Consider the following 18,056-nt stretch of genomic DNA (forward strand, 5'->3'; position numbering starts at 1 on the left):
TGATTGACAGTAAGTCCTCTAACGTTAGCATTTGCTACTTTGCCTAACCATTAACATTACCTTCCTAACTAGGAAAGTTACGTTTTGTCAGTCACACTTCAGCTAGCTAGCTGGATGTAACAAATGTCATGTTGTGCTAGTAAGCTAACGTTAATGTTGAAGAACAAGGAGAAAGAAAGTCGACCTCTAACATAACTACCTTTACAGCAGGTCTAAGTCTGTGGGGTCTATGGTCTGCTTCTCCGTCTGGTTCCTCTGCTTCTGAAACTCAAAGTATGGAGGTGCAGCAACGCCGGCACCACTGTGGCGCGAAAACACAGTACAAAGGCATCTCATCCATAGACTGTGTGAAGAGTCTTCTGTGATAGTATCCGATATCAGCTAATCCTAGGTCACTGTAACACCCTTTACCAAAGGCTTTGTGGATGTCATACATTAAACTGATAAACATGAGATAATGAGGCTAAATATCGAGAGAGAAATGACAACACCAAAACATAAACTGTATATTTAACACACAGTTAAAATAATGTTAGCCAGGTATGAGATTAAAAAGGAAATGAGAAAAGTACAAGTATTTCAACATTTTATTTACAGCAGCCTATTGATTAAATGTACTTGTTTACTTACCATCACTGCTGGTAATGGACATGGAATGACTTTGATGCACATGCACACCAGAAACCAGGCTACTGGGAGAAATTAGCTAAATCAGTGAACACCTGAACATGCACTGCCGTTAAAAACCTGCATTATATTATATTACTATTATAATAATAACTCCACATTGATCCCTTTTGTTTTAGTGTAAAAAAAGTACAAGTACATTCTGAAAATGTTCATATTTAATTAACTATCTTTTACAAAACATTATGAACATCCTGAAATTGTGCAAAAGTGCAATTTCAACAGTATAATGTCTCAGTTTATCATTTACACATTACAATTTACAGATTACAGTGTACAAAGGCACAACACATTTAGTCACAGGTATCTGGAACTGAACAATATAGTCTTTTACTTTATGATCAAAACAACTTGTCAAGATATATAATTGTTTTTAAATTTACATTCATTTTTCACATCTGTGTAGTAATCCTGACCAAGGAAGAAGGTTAAGTTATCCCCCTGCCTTGTAAATGTATAAAAAGTATAGACTATATATATATATATATATATATATATAAACTCTTTTGTACTGAAGCTGCTGACTGACATTATATTGCACAATGTTCAATGTCTTTAAATATTTCCACAGTAAGTATTTATTTTCACAGAATTATATTCTTCAGGGTTTAAAAATGTCTTGTTTCTTTGAGCACTGAAACCTGCTGCGAACACACCAAGCACACATGTTTTCCATTCACCTCTGTGAATAAATAGGAAACGGTCCATTTTTCTTGGAAAACTCTTCACTCTGTGTCCACTTTTATTCTTTTATACAAATACATTTTGTGTAATGAGGGGGCTACAGAGTGTAATGTTGACAGCAAAAGAACACGTAGAATAGATTATAATAAGGTAAACTTGCCCTTTAACCTTGTGTTTTTGTTGTTGTTGTTGTCTTCTACTCTGAAGCACCTTGGGATTGCTTTTAGCCATAAAAGGCGCTTTACAAATAACATGTATTATTATTATTATTGTTATTATTATTATTATTATTATGGAAACCCCCCAGCTCCAGACATTTTTTACTGGCAGCTCCAGCATGAACAGTTTGCTTGCTTGACAGTGTTGTGTGCGACCCCCAGTAGACACATTTGAAATAGCAGTTACTTTTATTGAAAAATTGCAGTTAATTTCTCCTTTGTCATTTTTACACTTTTCAAAGTCATCCTGAGGGCCGAATTTGACCCTCTGGCATGCTGGTTTTGGCCCGCGGGCCGTATGTTTGACACCCCTGCTCTAGAGTGATACTTTCGTCGTCTCACTTCTTTGTCATTACAGATGGAGAATACTCTATATTGACACTGTTATGCCCTTGTGTGCCTGCAGAGAATCATTCGGCCTGATGGTGGCTCCAGAGTACACGTAAAATATTTGGAATAATCAAATATAATTCCCATTCAATAAATCATGCCAGTCTAATACATTGTTATCTTACTGTGGTGGACCATGGGGATGGACAGAAAGAGAGCACCATGGCTCCACTGCCGGAAGGCAGCACGCAAAAGAATAGAAAATATCATTACTTGCATTTGTAGTCAAGCAGCAGGAACCTCACAGGAATAAATCCAAATGTGAGCGATAGGCTACAAATCTTTCACAATCAGTCTTACATTACCTACATTCAGTCTTGAGCTATTGCTACAATAGCCTATTTGACCTATTCACAGAAAAGAGTGTAATAAAGGGCAGCTTCCTGTTGGATGGAAACTTGTAAATGAGGATCAATCAGTGTTATTTGGTAGTGGCTGTATAGTTTTGGCCAGCTTAGTCTGTGGGCCAGATACTATAGTGGTGTGATAGGGAAATAAATCTAAAAAGGTACACTGAACATAAACAGTTTCATTCTTTTTTAACCATTTTATTGGTTAGTGATGGCCTAGTGGTCCAGTGCTATGTTTCCAAACAGAATATAAGAAGGTTGTGAGTTCTATACCAGGTGTGCCACCATTGTGCCCCTGAGCAAGGCTCTCTGGATAAGAGTGTCTGCTAGAGGACCTGTAATGTAATATACAGTATATTATGTGTATATACAACAGCAAACACCAAAATACATACAGTTGGAAAACACTGGTCACTGGTAGAAGTTCTATGTAGTCTACTGATTGTTTAATTATTTTGTACAGGAATGTTTGATACAATGAATGAATATTAAGCTTGATGTTATTTTGGGTTCATCCAGTGTGGTAAACTACACGTTCTATCATGTTATTTGCGTAGTATAGACTTTGGGGCAGGGCAACACATCTCTGACGTACAATTTCTGGACTTTGTTGATAGACCAGTTACTGAACAATATGTTCAACCTTGAACTTGAAGTACTTCATGAAACATCTGAAACAGGCACATTCCCAGAAATGTCGAAATGTACTTTTTAGATCTAATTTCTGTAGAACTTTGTAGAGTAACATGTGCATAAAGGGCCTACTTATGAACATGTAATGTTGTCCACTCAAAATACAGGTGAACTTTATTCAATGCAGCATGAAATAGAGCAACTTTAAAATTGTACATTCTGCACTAAACTTTCCCATTGTAAATATTAGCTTTATTATTTTTATTATATATTTTTCATATTGTAATGTAGTATTCTATATGAATGTTCTTGATAATTTCGGTAATTTACATGTATTTTTATTTCCTCTTAATATGTGTATTGTTAATTGTAGCCCATGCACCAAAACACCAAGGCAAATTCCTTGTAATTAAAAATCTTCTTGTCAATAAACCTCTTACTGATTCTGAAGCTATTGTATACTATTTACAGCTCAGAAAACAGGTTTCTATTCATACAAGAGAAATTAGTGGTAGTAGTTGACACCCACATATGTTCTTTTATTATACATACCATTCCTCAATTGTTGTGAAACATTTTGTACACAGCATGTTGAAGTTTGTACTGACGTGTAACGTGTTATAATAAACAGCTGCTGATTTAACGTGACAAAGGCGGAATAGAATAAAGCAAAAAAAAGTTTAGCGCCCCTGTGAGTCAGTGTACAACTACACTCCCTCACATCCTATAGGCTCTGTGTGCATCTTTTGAGTCTCAGTGGTGGCGAGATTATGCGTCCTTGCTCTGGCCACGCCCAATTACTGCTGTTGCCTAGGAAACGGGGCGTGGATAATGCGCTCGTGAAGCAGGTGATCGACGTGATTGGCTGAAGTGTCGGATGATGTAGTAGCGTGCCATCGTTCCATCGATTCACTCCGTGTGTCAGGGAGTCTGTGCGGCTCTCTGTGTTGCACACCAGGACAGAGGCTGGAGCGTCTCAGTTATCATTCTCTATCCTGCCGAAGGTAAGTCGGTTTTATCTCTGCAATGAAACATTACTTTTATGTGCGGTGCGAATAAATATAGGCCTGGAAATTATATAATATAGTATCTGGACAGACTAAATGACGCTTGCCGGTAGAAGCCTACCGCCGGTAACGTCAACTATTCTGTCTAAAGTAGAAACGGGAATAGTAACAGAAACGGAATAACTGAATTAAACAACATCAACATAGAAGTTCTGTTCTGCATTCATAATTGTATTCCTGTGAAAGCTGAATTTGAATTAAAGTGAATTTTTAATAAATGATAAAAAAAAAGAAGATAAAATAAATAACAAGCCCATTCATTATGCTTAACGGCTCATTTTAAACTGTTTAATGACTATCTACAGATTAACGGGATTATTATTATTTATATTAATGCATTAACATGAGGTGTAGCTCATTTTAACTATACATCGATGGTTTTAACAATATAATATATAATATATTTTACAAGATAATTGTATGTTTCTTTATTTATTTTTATCACTGATAACTGAAGTTGTCAGATGAATATTTATTTTAATCGTTATTATTAATAATAATTGTAATAATAAGATAATTATGCTAAATATTTTTTCCTTTGATACTCGACCTGCATTAATTGTAAACACTCAAGTAAATAATATATACAAAAATAATCTCATAGTATAATTGTTGTATGATCACTAAAATGACCTGCTCACATTGTGAATGCCATAAAGGTGTGCAGTCGATTCTCCCAGTTTACATGACTCTACTTGTGTTATTTGGTAGCTCTGCCACACCATGCTGACCCGTCTGTTCCGTATACACGGCCTCCTGGTGGCCTCCCACCCCTGGGAGGTGATCGTTGGCACAGTCACCCTCACCATCTGTATGATGTCCATGAACATGTTTACTGGCAACGACCAGATCTGTGGCTGGAACTTTGACTGCCCCAAAACAGAGGAGGTGAGTAAACAAGACGATCAAGAACATGTTAGTTATCTGCGGTAGTATATCCAGCGCACAATGGGAAGTAGAACACCGACCTACTTTGAAAGAGCCGCAGGACTGTCCTCCCAATTCCAATTCAGATTTTATGTCACACTTATGAATACTTTTACTAACCACAGAGCTCTGACATAGTGCCCTTATCTCCATAAAAATAATATGCATTGTCATGACCAATAGCTATAAATCCTACAAAAACATGCAGCATTTTCATCAGCGGTAGATCCATAACTCTAGGGGGGAAAGTTAGTCCACGACTTCACTCCAGACTGAAATATCTACTGGATGGATTGCCATGAAACTTGGGACAGACATTTTAAGGATGTGTCCATATGTCTTGACATCCCCTGACTTCTCATCTGGCACCTGGTCACTTACTGGGTCTTCACTGGTTAGTGACGTCAAGACTCCAAGAAATGATTGCTGTGCACATAGCCTCCTGAAAAATCATGTTGTTTATACAGTAAACAGGTTAAACAGTGAGCTTTAGAGGGGCTGGTAGGTGGATTTTGTTACCTTTGGACCAAACCTGCTAGCTAGCTGTTCCTCCTATTTGTGCTAAACTAAGCTAAGCAGCTGCTGGCTGTAACCTTTGAATAATGCTTCTGATGTTTCTCTCTTTTTACAGCAAATTCTGAGCAGTGATATCATCATCCTGACCATCACACGATGCATCGCCATCGTTTACATTTACTTCCAGTTCCAGAACTTGAGACAACTGGGGTCCAAATATATTTTAGGTAAACTATTGATGTGTACATAAGTTGTTTATAAGCTGTCAAATGTGAATAAGATGATGTGGATCTCATCTTTTTAACTAGCTAGCTAGATATATCTAAAATGCATCTCATCTACTCTCTTGCAGGCATTGCTGGCCTTTTCACCATATTCTCCAGCTTTGTATTCAGCACAGTGGTCATTCACTTTCTTGATAAAGAGCTCACAGGTCTCAAGTAAGGACACACTCTGCATCCTGTCCTTTCTCACCAGTATCTCTGTTTAAAACTGCAGTTAATTGTTCTGTCCTGTCCTCCAGTGAGGCTTTGCCGTTCTTCCTGCTTCTCATCGACCTCTCCAAAGCATGCGCTCTCGCCAAGTTCGCCTTAAGCTCCAGTTCTCAGGTATCAAGAAATATTCACTCAACATACTGCAACATTCCACATGTAATTCAACAGTAGCCCTGACTGGTATGTTGTACTTTTTCAGGATGAAGTGAGGGACAACATTGCTCGTGGCATGGCAGTACTAGGACCTACCTTCACTCTGGACGCCCTGGTGGAGTGCTTAGTGATCGGAGTGGGAACCATGTCAGGTACTTGCTGCCATTTGGACTTTCCTTGTGTCATTGTGACATCACTGTTGGATGCGGTTACTCGAGCTGGGTAATGAACTTCGATACTTTTAGGCACCGACCGAATATAATCCGGTAGAATGAATTACACATATGATGTTTGTCAATTTAAAAGATAGCTTTTTGTGGCTGTTTGCCACGAAAACACGGAAATAGAAGGACTACACACCTGAAAGTCATGTAAGTGACGTCAACATTCTCCCTCGCTGAAGCTATGTGTGTTTCAAACCGGAATGTTTTCAAGCAAAAGGTCTGGATAAAACACATGAGGTAAAATAACATTACATTTGTGTGTGGAACAAAGCTAAGTTACCAAGCTTTTTTACCATAGCTTTTTTTGGCAGTCTAAGTGACAAGAAATTAAAATTATACTGCCCAGTAAACACACATTTAGCTTTGAATAAGGATCTAAGAAGCGTGCTTCCTAAAAACTGATGAAAGAATCTCTATGAGAAAATGTGTTGAATTACAAGTAGTAAAGAGCATAGCGAGGGGCTTTGAAGAGAACACAAAATAAGTCTCAGAGTTTGAAGTGACAAAGTAGAGATTGAACCTGCTGAGAACGAGGATCTAGTCATGTAGCTAGCAATTAAAGGTAATGGCCGTGTTGGCAATGTATATAGTGTGAGAGGAGAGACGTAGTGACCAGTTTCACACAAAACTAAATGAGGCATTCCACTCTGGTCCTAACATGTTTCTTTTCTTCCTGTTTTTCATTTTTTGATTTGAACAAAACTTGAGTTTTAAATATTCTTATAAGTAAAATAAGTATCTTAAATGTACATATAAACTTCATGTTTTAGCTGCTTTACTTTTCATTATTCATTACTTTTAATAATTCATGGCACAATTCAAACATACATTACTTTCTCTTAAATAAGGTCAGAACACCGGAAGGCCTCTCTAAAGCTATAACATCAAGTATCAAATATAATACCAAATATCCATATCTAAGGTAAATCTCATTAGCGTTAGTCAGCCATAAGCATGCAGCATGATTGTACCAAGATCTAATAATGCTGCTGATTGGCTGTCTAATGTTACACCCAGATACATTGTTGTATTAGGTTTAAAGGACCTGAAAAATACAATTATTGGTTTGTACCGTAATACGTAATGTTGTAATATCGTTTTGTTAAAAAGTATTTTCTAGAATTGGTATCAGAAAAAGTGTAGTTGAGGAACCGGTATCGAGGTGGAATGGGCTTTCTCTTAAGTTACTCTCACCTGTAACCCTCGTTAGGATTGCTTCATTTTGCTCTCACAAACATGTGAGTTACAACACTGCTATTGTGTGTTCAGCTATATTAAAGCCCAAAGAAGTTATCATGTTGGAGGAGACAAAACAGAGCTTTAAGGTGTCAGTATGCTTCAAATAAAGTGCTTGTCTGTTAGACATACAAGTCAGCAGGAACCTTTTGTAATCTTTTCACTTTTTTGTCCATTCAACCAGACTCCTTAGCAAACGTCTTTAGCTGTCCAAGAGGAAATGGAAGTAGAGCAGCACAGGGCAGCTCCCCACTGTATGTGGATAGGGAGCAGTGGCTCTCTGATTGGGTCATTCTGGTGACATAGTGGCCACTTCAGTTACACTGAGTATGTGTCTTGTATCTTTCAGGTGTGCGGCAGTTGGAAATCATGTGCTGCTTTGGCTGCATGTCTGTCTTGGCCAACTACTTTGTGTTCATGACTTTCTTCCCTGCGTGTGTCTCACTGGTGCTGGAGGTAAGGGTGCAGTGTTCCACTGTATGTGTGCACATGTGTGTGTTAATGTCAGTGTGATTGATGGAGTTGTGTTTGCTGTAGTTGTCCCGTGAGAGTCAGGAGGGCCATCCTATCTGGCAGCTGAGCCAATTCTCCAGAGTGATGGAGGAGGAGGAGGACAACAAACCCAACCCTGTTACCCAGAGGGTCAAAATGATCATGGTAAGTCTTCTCTCGCTTTATTATTTATTTCTTATCATTTGAATATGAGTGTGATTTCTGATCTGTGCTGTGTGTGCAGTCTCTGGGCCTGGTGATGGTTCACGCCCACAGCCGCTGGATCGCTGAGCCATTGTTCATCAACACCACAGGGAGCATCCCACAGGTTGGCATGGGGCTGGACCACCTCTCACCCAGGAGGATTGAGCCAGAGAAACCGCTTTGGCACTTCTACCTCACCAGGTGAGGCTCGTGATAGGCTTGCTTTTAACTCCATGTTCGCGTGTGAGTGAACTCTACTGTGCCTTTCTTCAGTGCTTCAGGGCTTTGGTTGTGCTTGTCATCAGAAATAATAATCAACAAGACGCAATTTAGCTCACCACCAGGGGAGACTGTATGTCAGGATGTGAGGTTAGAAGAGGTCAAAACTTTGAAGAACAACTTTATCAACATACCAGAGATAGTGATTTATTTCCCTTGTCTTGATGCAACCTGATGCTCTTGAGATAGGGAATGATACATGTACTGTAGGCCCACTCACTTAATGACACAGAAACCAAGAAGTGTGGATATCACTTGGGGAGAAGATAAAGAGACGTTTAAGTCGTGTTAACAAAAGACATCAGATGATGTTAGAATTAAACTTTCATCACAACAGCTCCTCTTGATATCTCAGCATAAAGAGAACATTAAAGTGAATAGATGGCCAGTGTTGGCTTGGGATCAGTAATAACGTCATTGTACGTGTTGTTGTTTCCTCCCCTGCAGGATGATAACCATGGACATAGAGCAGGTCATCTGTCTGGCCTTGGCCCTGCTGCTGGCTATCAAGTATATCTTCTTTGAGCAGGTAGAGATGGAGTCTACGCTGTCGCTGAAGAACCCCATCACTATGTCTGCCCCTGCCCTGAGCCCACGACGACCCACTGAGAGCTGCTGCAGGAAGGAGCCGTGCCCTCCCCGACCCCTCACCCCCGCCCCGGAACCTGCCAACAAGGCAGAGAGAGGTGCGTCTGTGCTCAGTGAAGATACTGTAACAGGTGGACTTGTGTAGCACTGTTGTATTCAACTCCGCCTTGTTTCCCTAGATGAGGTCATCAGGCCCTTGTCTGCCCCAGCTGCTGATCCCCAGCCAAAGAGCTTCTTTGTGGAGGGGGAGGAAGAAGAGGAGCTCAAGGAAGAGACCAATCAGCCCAGCACGCCCCCAAAGAACAGAGACCTGGACGAATGTGTGGCCATCCTCTACAACCCTGAGGTAAGACATCACACATAAAAGATCCCTTTCACCCCAGGGGGCTGACAGTTACGTCCCCTCGGCACACCTCCCACCTCCCTACGCTGTCTGCTTCAGTCAGGGAGTCATTTCCAACCGATAACACTGCAGGTTTGAGGCAGTTGTGTGATTTAACCACTTTGTAATGAGCTTACTCACTCCATTCTCTCTTTGAGGCTGAACCAATTAGAGCATGACGCCAGTAGAAAAGACACTTCCACTGAATCCACATGCGTCTCCTCAGCACTCACATGCAGGTCAAGCTTTCATTTCTCCCACACTGCACTAGAACATAAGACATGTGAGATGAGAATATTTCACTTGATAATAATGTGTGGACAGAAGAGAACTGTTGACATGATCAGACACATTGATGCTAAGCTACAGAGTGACTTGTTTCACCACAGTCCTGGAACCTTAACCGTCCCGAAGTGAATGTAAACCCTCCCAAAATCAAAATGCTGGTCTTTACTTTGTTATTATCATTTATATTTATTGTTTGCCGCAAAGCATATAATAAAAACACCATTAAAATGTTGCAAAGGATTTATTTTGCGTGAATTAATAATTCTTTCCATTCAAGAAGAAATGTTCTTTTGCATAATGCTTCATAGCCCTAGCTAAAACAAATCACGCTAAAAGATAAAGGATTAACATGATTGGTTTAAAAAAAAGAATTCAGATTATAACTTAATTAACTGCTGAATCTTATTGTTTTATATTTAGTTTATGTAAAGCACTCTGTAATCAATAACAGCTACTGTTCAGGCTCAGCATTGTACATCAGTACAGAACAGGAGGAAATGTTTTGGGTTACTTTCATCTGATAAAATGTAAATACTTATATAAAGTGTCTGTAACTCCAAACTCAAGTACTTCAGCTGTGTACAGTTCGGAGGTAAAAGTACTTTGAGTACTTTTATTAAATGTAAACTTCTCCATATATCTCTGAACTGCTCATAAAGTCGCTGGTGTCGTCCCCGTCCCTCTTTTTCTGGGAACCAATTATTGTATAAGATGGGATGGGACTCGTCACTCCGGTTACCAAGAAAATGGAGGAGACGCTTGTTTTTGCCTTAACTGTCTGTCCCGAGCTGTATGATACATCACATAAACAATATCACGACAAAGACAGACAGGAATGCTCCTCGGCACCAGCTCTTTTCTGTCAGAAACAAAAAGCTTTATGGACATTTAGCCAAAACTGTAGTTCACTGTTATCTTCCACTGTGTTTAGCTCTGTTACGTTAGCTGTTAGCTCCGCTTACCAAACACACCTCAGGACTGTGCAGCCTTCGCTACAGCTACCCATTTACTGGTGTCCTTACCTCAGACCTTAGCTTGTGACTGAGGGGATAGATAGACCGGCGTGATCGTAACTATAGTAACAGCATGACATGATACACATTTTATGCCGTCCCCGGGACGACGGGACACCATTAGTCTCAAGCCCTGCTAAGCTATCATAGCAGGTGATGATCTCTTTCAGTCTACAGCCAGTACAAAGATGTCCCCTTCAGTGAGTCCAGATATCACTTTAATATGGATAAACTGCTATCACATGTGTTGGTGCTAATATGAAATTAATTACTAAGCAGTTTGTGATGAAGTATAATATATGTATAGTGGAGTTGAAGAGATTTCTTCTTCCTCTAATCTTAAGTGAATGTTTAAGCCACTGATCTGAGCAGGCTACACAGTGAGTAAGTCCCTGCATGGTTGTGTTTCTGCAGCTGGGGGCCTGTTTCCTGAGTGATGCTGAGGTGATGCAACTGGTCAACTCCAAACACATCCCAACATACAAACTGGAGGCCATGATGGAGAAACCAGAGAGAGGAGTGGCCATACGAAGACAGATGTTATCCCCCAAACTCCCCTGTCCTTCTGCACTCTCCTCCCTGCCGTACACCAACTACGACTACTCCACGGTGAAGACGCACACGCACACACACACACACACACACACACACACACACACACACACACACACACACACACACACACACACACACACACACACACACACACACACACACACTGCTGTCCTCTGTGTAACCCTCTGCTTCCTGTTTTAGAAGCTCGTCAACCCTTCTGCTGTTTCTGTTTTCCAGGTGATGGGCACCTGCTGTGAGAATGTAATTGGCTACATGCCCATACCAGTGGGCGTGGCCGGACCGCTGCATCTGGATGGGAAGCAGTTCCAGGTTCCCATGGCAACCACAGAGGGCTGCTTGGTTGCCAGCACCAACCGTGGCTGTCGAGCAATCGCTGTGAGTGTCACATATATTGTTTTCTGATACAGGACAAGTACCAGGGTGGACTAAATAGTTGAAGCAGTCATGACAACAACATGAATCATTAATATCCAGCCGCTGCATACGACATACTACAGTATTGCTGATTGGCACTGAGGTGGAGATGGAGCTCCTTTTATCCACATTTGACTTTTAAATAATAATAATAACACTCAAGGACACCGTACAGAACATAAGGTTAAAAACAAGGAACAATAAATATATAAAACTTAAAAACAACAATCAGTTAACAAATGAGTAATTACTAAGAATATGCTAATTTAAAAAGATGAGTTTTTAAACCAGACTTGAATGCGGGGAGGGAGCAGATGTTGCTGCTGTTTAGTGGGAGAGAGTTCCAGAGACGGGGGGCAGAGTGGCTGAAGGCTCTGGGCCCCATGGTGATCAGGCGGGCAGAGGGAATAGTGAGTTGGGAGGCAGAGGAAGATTAGAGAGAGCGAGAGGGAGCGTAGGTGTGAAGGAGTTCAGAGCGGTATAAAGGTGCAAGATTGTGATGGGCCTTGACAGGTATTGCTGTTAATGTTGTGGAGCAGTAGCAGCACAGCAACAATATCGTTGCTACTGTAGTTTCAAGAGTCTGTCGAGGGATTTTCATATGTTACAAAAAACCAATAGAAACCTGTGGTTGGGTGGAATGTTGGAAAAATACACCAAAACATCTGAAACACAGCAGCAAAGTTGGCAAAATGCTTCACTGTGATCTAAGGTATATACTATTTTTATTAAAGAGAATAAAACATACAACGCCACTGGTATGCTCCTCACATGTGGAGTGAGTTTTACTACTTATTTACATATAAATGATGCCATACAAATAGGAGGCCATATATAAATGTGCAGTTAGAAATACAGGATTTGCACCTCAGCTATGTTCTTTATATGAGTGTACTCACAAGAAAAATGACAACATTGGTCATTAGTTAAACGGTTGGGTCATGGGAGACACTGACTGTATGTCTTCCCTCATATGTGTCAGGGAGGACAATTGATCATTTATAACTTCTTTTGGGTTTGATCTGCTGGATTCAGATGCATACATCCTGAAAAAGCGGCTTTATAATTGTAATTTAGTTTTTCTGAAGAGGTGCATTATTTAATTCAGGCCTTTTCTGTTTATTCAGACTCTTCAGTAGTACTGCGATAACTTGGTAATGATATGTACTATGTCTCACCCGTGGTCAGCTGGGAGGCGGAGCCAGCTGTCGTATCCTGGCTGACAGCATGACCCGAGGACCCGTAGTGAGGCTGCCCTCTGCCTGCCAGGCTGCAGAGGTCAAGGCCTGGCTGGAGAGCACGGACGGGTTTCAGGCCATCAAAGAAGAATTTGACAACACCAGCAGGTAAAAGATGGAAGCTGACAGGGACAGATCTAGGATTCAGAGCACAGGCTCTGTTGTGTGTCTGCGTGTTGTTTCTGTGTTTACAGTCTGTGGTTGCTGTTGCCAGGTTTGCTCGGCTGCAGAAGCTGCTGGTCGGTCTGGCCGGGAGAAATCTCTACATCCGCTTCCATTCCAAGACTGGAGATGCCATGGGGATGAATATGATCTCTAAGGTAAAGGTTTTATAACGGCTGTGTATGTGAGTAGAGATAGTTTTATACCCTCTGGCCTTGTTTAAAGGATAAATGGTCTTGTGCAGGGAACGGAGAAGGCACTGAGCAAAGTGCAGCAGCACTTCCCAGATATGCAGGTGATAGCTCTCAGTGGGAACTACTGCACCGACAAGAAGCCGGCCGCCATCAACTGGATCGAAGGCAGGGGCAAGTCTGCCGTCTGTGAGGCCACCATCCCTGCTAAAGTGGTCAGAGAGGTAGGAGAGTGCAGCTTACTGCTGTTGGTCTTTGCATTACCAGATTCAAACCATTGGCCTTGTGTACATAAACAGACATTGAACAGAAATTTAGAGGAAGGAGACTTTAAATTTGTAAATGGACACCTTTGAGTTAGCCAATAAGGATGCTGGCCCTGGCTTGAATTGCTGCACATTTTTCAGAATGAGGTACAAGTATTAAGATAGGATAGTGCTGTTGGCCCTTCAAAATCCTTGAATGTAGTTGGAAGTTTCGATACATGTAACAATGGGTTCTGGTTTCCTGCAGTAGCTAATAGGAAACAGGATTCAGGCACCAAGAATCAGCAGGCAGGGTACAACTTTACCCTTTATTTATATATTTCTTCTCACATTTAAAGTGCTTTACATAAGGTGAAAAGGTACATTAGAACAGCATTTAAATACACACTATCCTCCAAAGTTACAGTCTTGTTAGTACATTTCCTCTTTGTGTTACTATCCGTACGCTGCAACTAAGCAAGGAAACACTGCAGAAATTCTGTACTAAAAGAACTTTGTAAGATATTCACTTGTTTTTACTAATTCAGACGAACTAACAGATGCACTTTGGAGTATTTTTTAGCACAGAACGATGGCTCTTTTAAAGGGCCAGTATGAACAGGTGGAATGATACAGCAGGGAACATTTCTTCCTATGCAAATGTGGTTCCCACAACGTTCCCACTCAACGTTTTTAGATGACCTTACTCCATTTGTATTGTGTGAGCAATGTACTCCTTCTGTTGCACACTTTGATGTGTCTCACTAACACTAAAACACACAGAAGGAAATAATGAATGGTATTTAAATGTAAGTAAATACAGTACAAGTACATTCAAATTGAATATAAATATTTGAGTTTTATATGAGTTGCTTTACCCTATTCATCAGAATCATCAGATCACATATTAACTCCATGTTGTGTCTGTGCTGCAGGTTTTGAAAACGACAACAGATGCTCTGGTGGAGGTGAACATCAGCAAGAACCTGGTGGGCTCAGCCATGGCTGGCAGCATTGGGGGATTTAACGCACACGCATCCAACCTGGTAGCTGCCATCTACATAGCCTGTGGACAGGTAAAGTACTTTAAAGAAAATATTGTGTGACTGTTTATTTCCATGTATTCTTGTGTTTCCTATGTTAATGTGTGTGTGTGTGTCCTCCAGGATCCAGCCCAGTCGGTGGGCAGCAGTAACTGCATCACCCTGATGGAGGCATCAGGACCGACAGGGCAGGATCTGTACATCAGCTGCACCATGCCCTCCATAGAGCTGGGTACTGTGGGAGGAGGCACCAACCTGGCCCCCCAGCAAGCCTGCCTCCAGGTACACACACCCACACACACACACACACACACACACACACGCACACTTTCAGTAAACTGCAGGGAAATAAGAAATAAATCATGAAGTAATTGTGAATTCTGTTAACTGTTAATCACAATATATTTAGCTCATATCCTGAAGTTGTCATTCATTTGTGTGTATGTGTGTTTGTGTGTTTGCAGATGCTGGGCGTGCAGGGAGCCTGTCAGGAATGTCCCGGGGAGAATGCGCGGCAGCTGGCCCGGGTAGTGTGTGCCACCGTGCTGGCTGGAGAGCTCTCACTGATGTCTGCTCTGGCTGCCGGCCACCTGGTCAAGAGTCACATGACACACAACAGGTGAGCGCAAGGAACCTTCATTCACACATTTACATCAGTCCTTTTTGTCTACACAAACATCAGAAAGATATACCAAGGACTAATAATGTTTCTCTCAATACTACACACTGTTGTCCCCATCAGTGTTACCGTCTTTACATAAAGTAGCACCAAAACTGATGGTGGTTAAAAACAGATTTGTTGAATGTAACAAAAAATGTGAAGATTTAAAGGAGAAGGATGCTAGCAATATTCTTTATTTTATTTAATTGTCAACAAATCCCAACATCACCTTCACCACTTTATATTTGTTGCTGTGGGTGCATCAGTGCTTACGAGCTGGCACAGCAGCTGGCACAGCAGCTAGCAGTATAAGCCGGCATTGTGTAGATAAGCAACCTGCACATTTATTCATCAGTAAATCAGTCATCAGACCTGAATGTGTTTCTGTAAAGACATGCAAAGACACAGAAAGGAAATGCAAAGAAAATACAATAATAATAATGTAATGTATATATATATATATATATATTTAATAAGCATCATCTCCTCCACAGACCAAATTGCGTCTCAGCACTGCATCATATTTCTTTACCAGTTTTTCAGCAAATCACCACAGGGCCAATTTTGCACATATTTGCATAAAGTTAAACAGGTTCAGCTCTTCAATCCTTGCTGTCCCACAATGCTTTGAGAGGCTTCACACTGGCGTCCCATAGAAAAGGAATCACACTGCAGTCAGTGTGAGGGTTTCATGTATTGAACATATCAGCACTGTTCTATTTGCTGCTCGCTGACTGAATACGTGTTTTCTTTTACAAGAGCACATACATGTTACACTAAGCATCACATTCACAGTCATAGCTATGTCCATAGAAACTTTTATAAAGTAAAGAATTTATAACCAGTGTGTATTTGACATACAGCATGATGAATATGGTCTCACGGTTGTGTCTGCAGATCCCAAGTGAACCTCGAGGTGACTCCAGGGACGTGCACAGACAAAGCCTCCTGAGGCCTCTTTCAGTGAGCCCAGGTTACTGGACGGAGCAGTCGACACAAAAGATATGGACAAAATGAAAGGGACTAATCATTCATGAAGACAGCAGACCTGCGATGTCTTACAAGGGCTTTCAAATAAACACTGGAGTGTCTTTTGACCAATCTCTATGCTGGATATGAAAAGCTAATCCGACTCTTCTGTGGGACTATATTCATTTTCTCTATCTGTTTGTGTTCATGGGGCTGGCTGGGAGCAGTTCATTACTGACTTCTCTTATTTCCACATTTACAGTAAGAATGCTGTCGAGTTGTTTGGGTTCAAATGAAATGTGTCTGCTGTCCTGTCGCTAAATGGAGCATTGTAACACAGACACAATGATTTATATCTGTGATTGTTGACTGTGTGGCTGTGCATGGGAACTTAATAACAGAAGATTACACAGTGTCTCACAGGGTCTCACAGTGTCACACAGTGTCTCACAGGGTCTCACATGGTCTCACAGGGTCTCACATGGTCCCACAGTGTCTCACAGTGTCACACAGTGTCACACAGTGTCTCACAGGGTCTCACATGGTCTCACAGGGTCTCACAGTGTCTCACAGTGTCACACAGTGTCACACAGTGTCTCACAGGGTCTCACATGGTCTCACATGGTCTCACAGTGTCTCACAGTGTCACACAGTGTCTCACAGTGTCACACAGTGTCTCACAGTGTCTCACAGTGTCACAGTGTCACACAGTGTCTCACAGTGTCACACAGTGTCACACAGTGTCACACAGTGTCACACAGGGTCTCACAGGGTCTCACAGTGTCTCACAGTGTCTCACAGTGTCACACAGTGTCTCACAGTGTCTCACAGTGTCACACAGTGTCACACAGGGTCTCACAGGGTCTCACAGGGTCTCACGGTGTCACAGGGTTTCACAGTGTCTCACAGTGTCACTCAGTGTTTCACAGTGTCACTCAAGATCTCACAGGGTCTCACAGTGTCACTCAGTGTTTCACAGTGTCACTCAGTGTTTCACAGGGTCACTCAGGATCTCACAGGGTCTCACAGTGTTTCACAGTGTCTCACAGTGTCACTCAGGGTCTCACAGGGTCTCACAGTGTCACTCAGTGTTTCACAGGGTCTCACAGTGTCACTCAGTGTTTCACAGTGTCACTCAGGGTCTCACAGGGTCTCACAGTGTCACTCAGTGTTTCACAGTGTCTCACAGTGTCACTCAGGGTCTCACAGGGTCTCACAGTGTCACTCAGTGTTTCACAGTGTCACTCAGTGTTTCACAGGGTCACTCAGGATCTCACAGGGTCTCACAGTGTTTCACAGTGTCTCACAGTGTCACTCAGGGTCTCACAGGGTCTCACAGTGTCACTCAGGGTCTCACAGGGTCTCACAGTGTCACTCAGTGTTTCACAGTGTCACTCAGGGTCTCACAGGGTCTCACAGTGTCACTCAGTGTTTCACAGTGTCTCACAGTGTCACTCAGGGTCTCACAGGGTCTCACAGTGTCACTCAGGATCTCACAGGGTCTCACAGTGTCACTCAGTGTTTCACAGTGTCTCTCAGTGTCACACAGTGTTGCTCAGTGACTCACAGGGTCACACAGTGTCACTCAGGGTCTCACAGGTTCTCTCAGTGTCACACAGTGTTGCTCAGTGACTCACAGGGTCACACAGTGTCTCACAGTGTCACATAGTTGTAAATCAACCCACGCAGTTCAGCAGTACTGTGAAGCAGAATTGAGTCCTGGTTCAACCAC

At 41.7% G+C, this 18,056-nt stretch overlaps 1 protein-coding gene across 1 annotated transcript; it reads left to right on the top strand.

Moving 5' to 3' along the window:
- The first annotated feature begins 3,851 nt into the window (after positions 1-3,851).
- Positions 3,852-16,462, top strand: hmgcra (3-hydroxy-3-methylglutaryl-CoA reductase a). The gene is made up of 20 exons (XM_029439686.1): positions 3,852-3,966; positions 4,741-4,917; positions 5,588-5,699; positions 5,825-5,912; positions 5,996-6,080; positions 6,166-6,271; positions 7,929-8,035; positions 8,117-8,236; positions 8,316-8,476; positions 9,002-9,240; positions 9,322-9,488; positions 11,240-11,434; positions 11,618-11,776; positions 13,004-13,161; positions 13,268-13,373; positions 13,460-13,630; positions 14,587-14,727; positions 14,818-14,976; positions 15,159-15,313; positions 16,253-16,462. The coding sequence occupies exons 2-20, from the start codon at positions 4,753-4,755 to the stop codon at positions 16,305-16,307; spliced, it is 2,649 nt and encodes an 882-aa protein (XP_029295546.1). The 5' UTR covers positions 3,852-3,966; positions 4,741-4,752; the 3' UTR covers positions 16,308-16,462.
- Positions 16,463-18,056: the final 1,594 nt, after the last annotated feature.

Source organism: Cottoperca gobio, chromosome 9 (genome assembly GCF_900634415.1).
Source record: "Cottoperca gobio chromosome 9, fCotGob3.1, whole genome shotgun sequence".
Taxonomy (NCBI): Eukaryota; Metazoa; Chordata; class Actinopteri; order Perciformes; family Bovichtidae; genus Cottoperca; species Cottoperca gobio.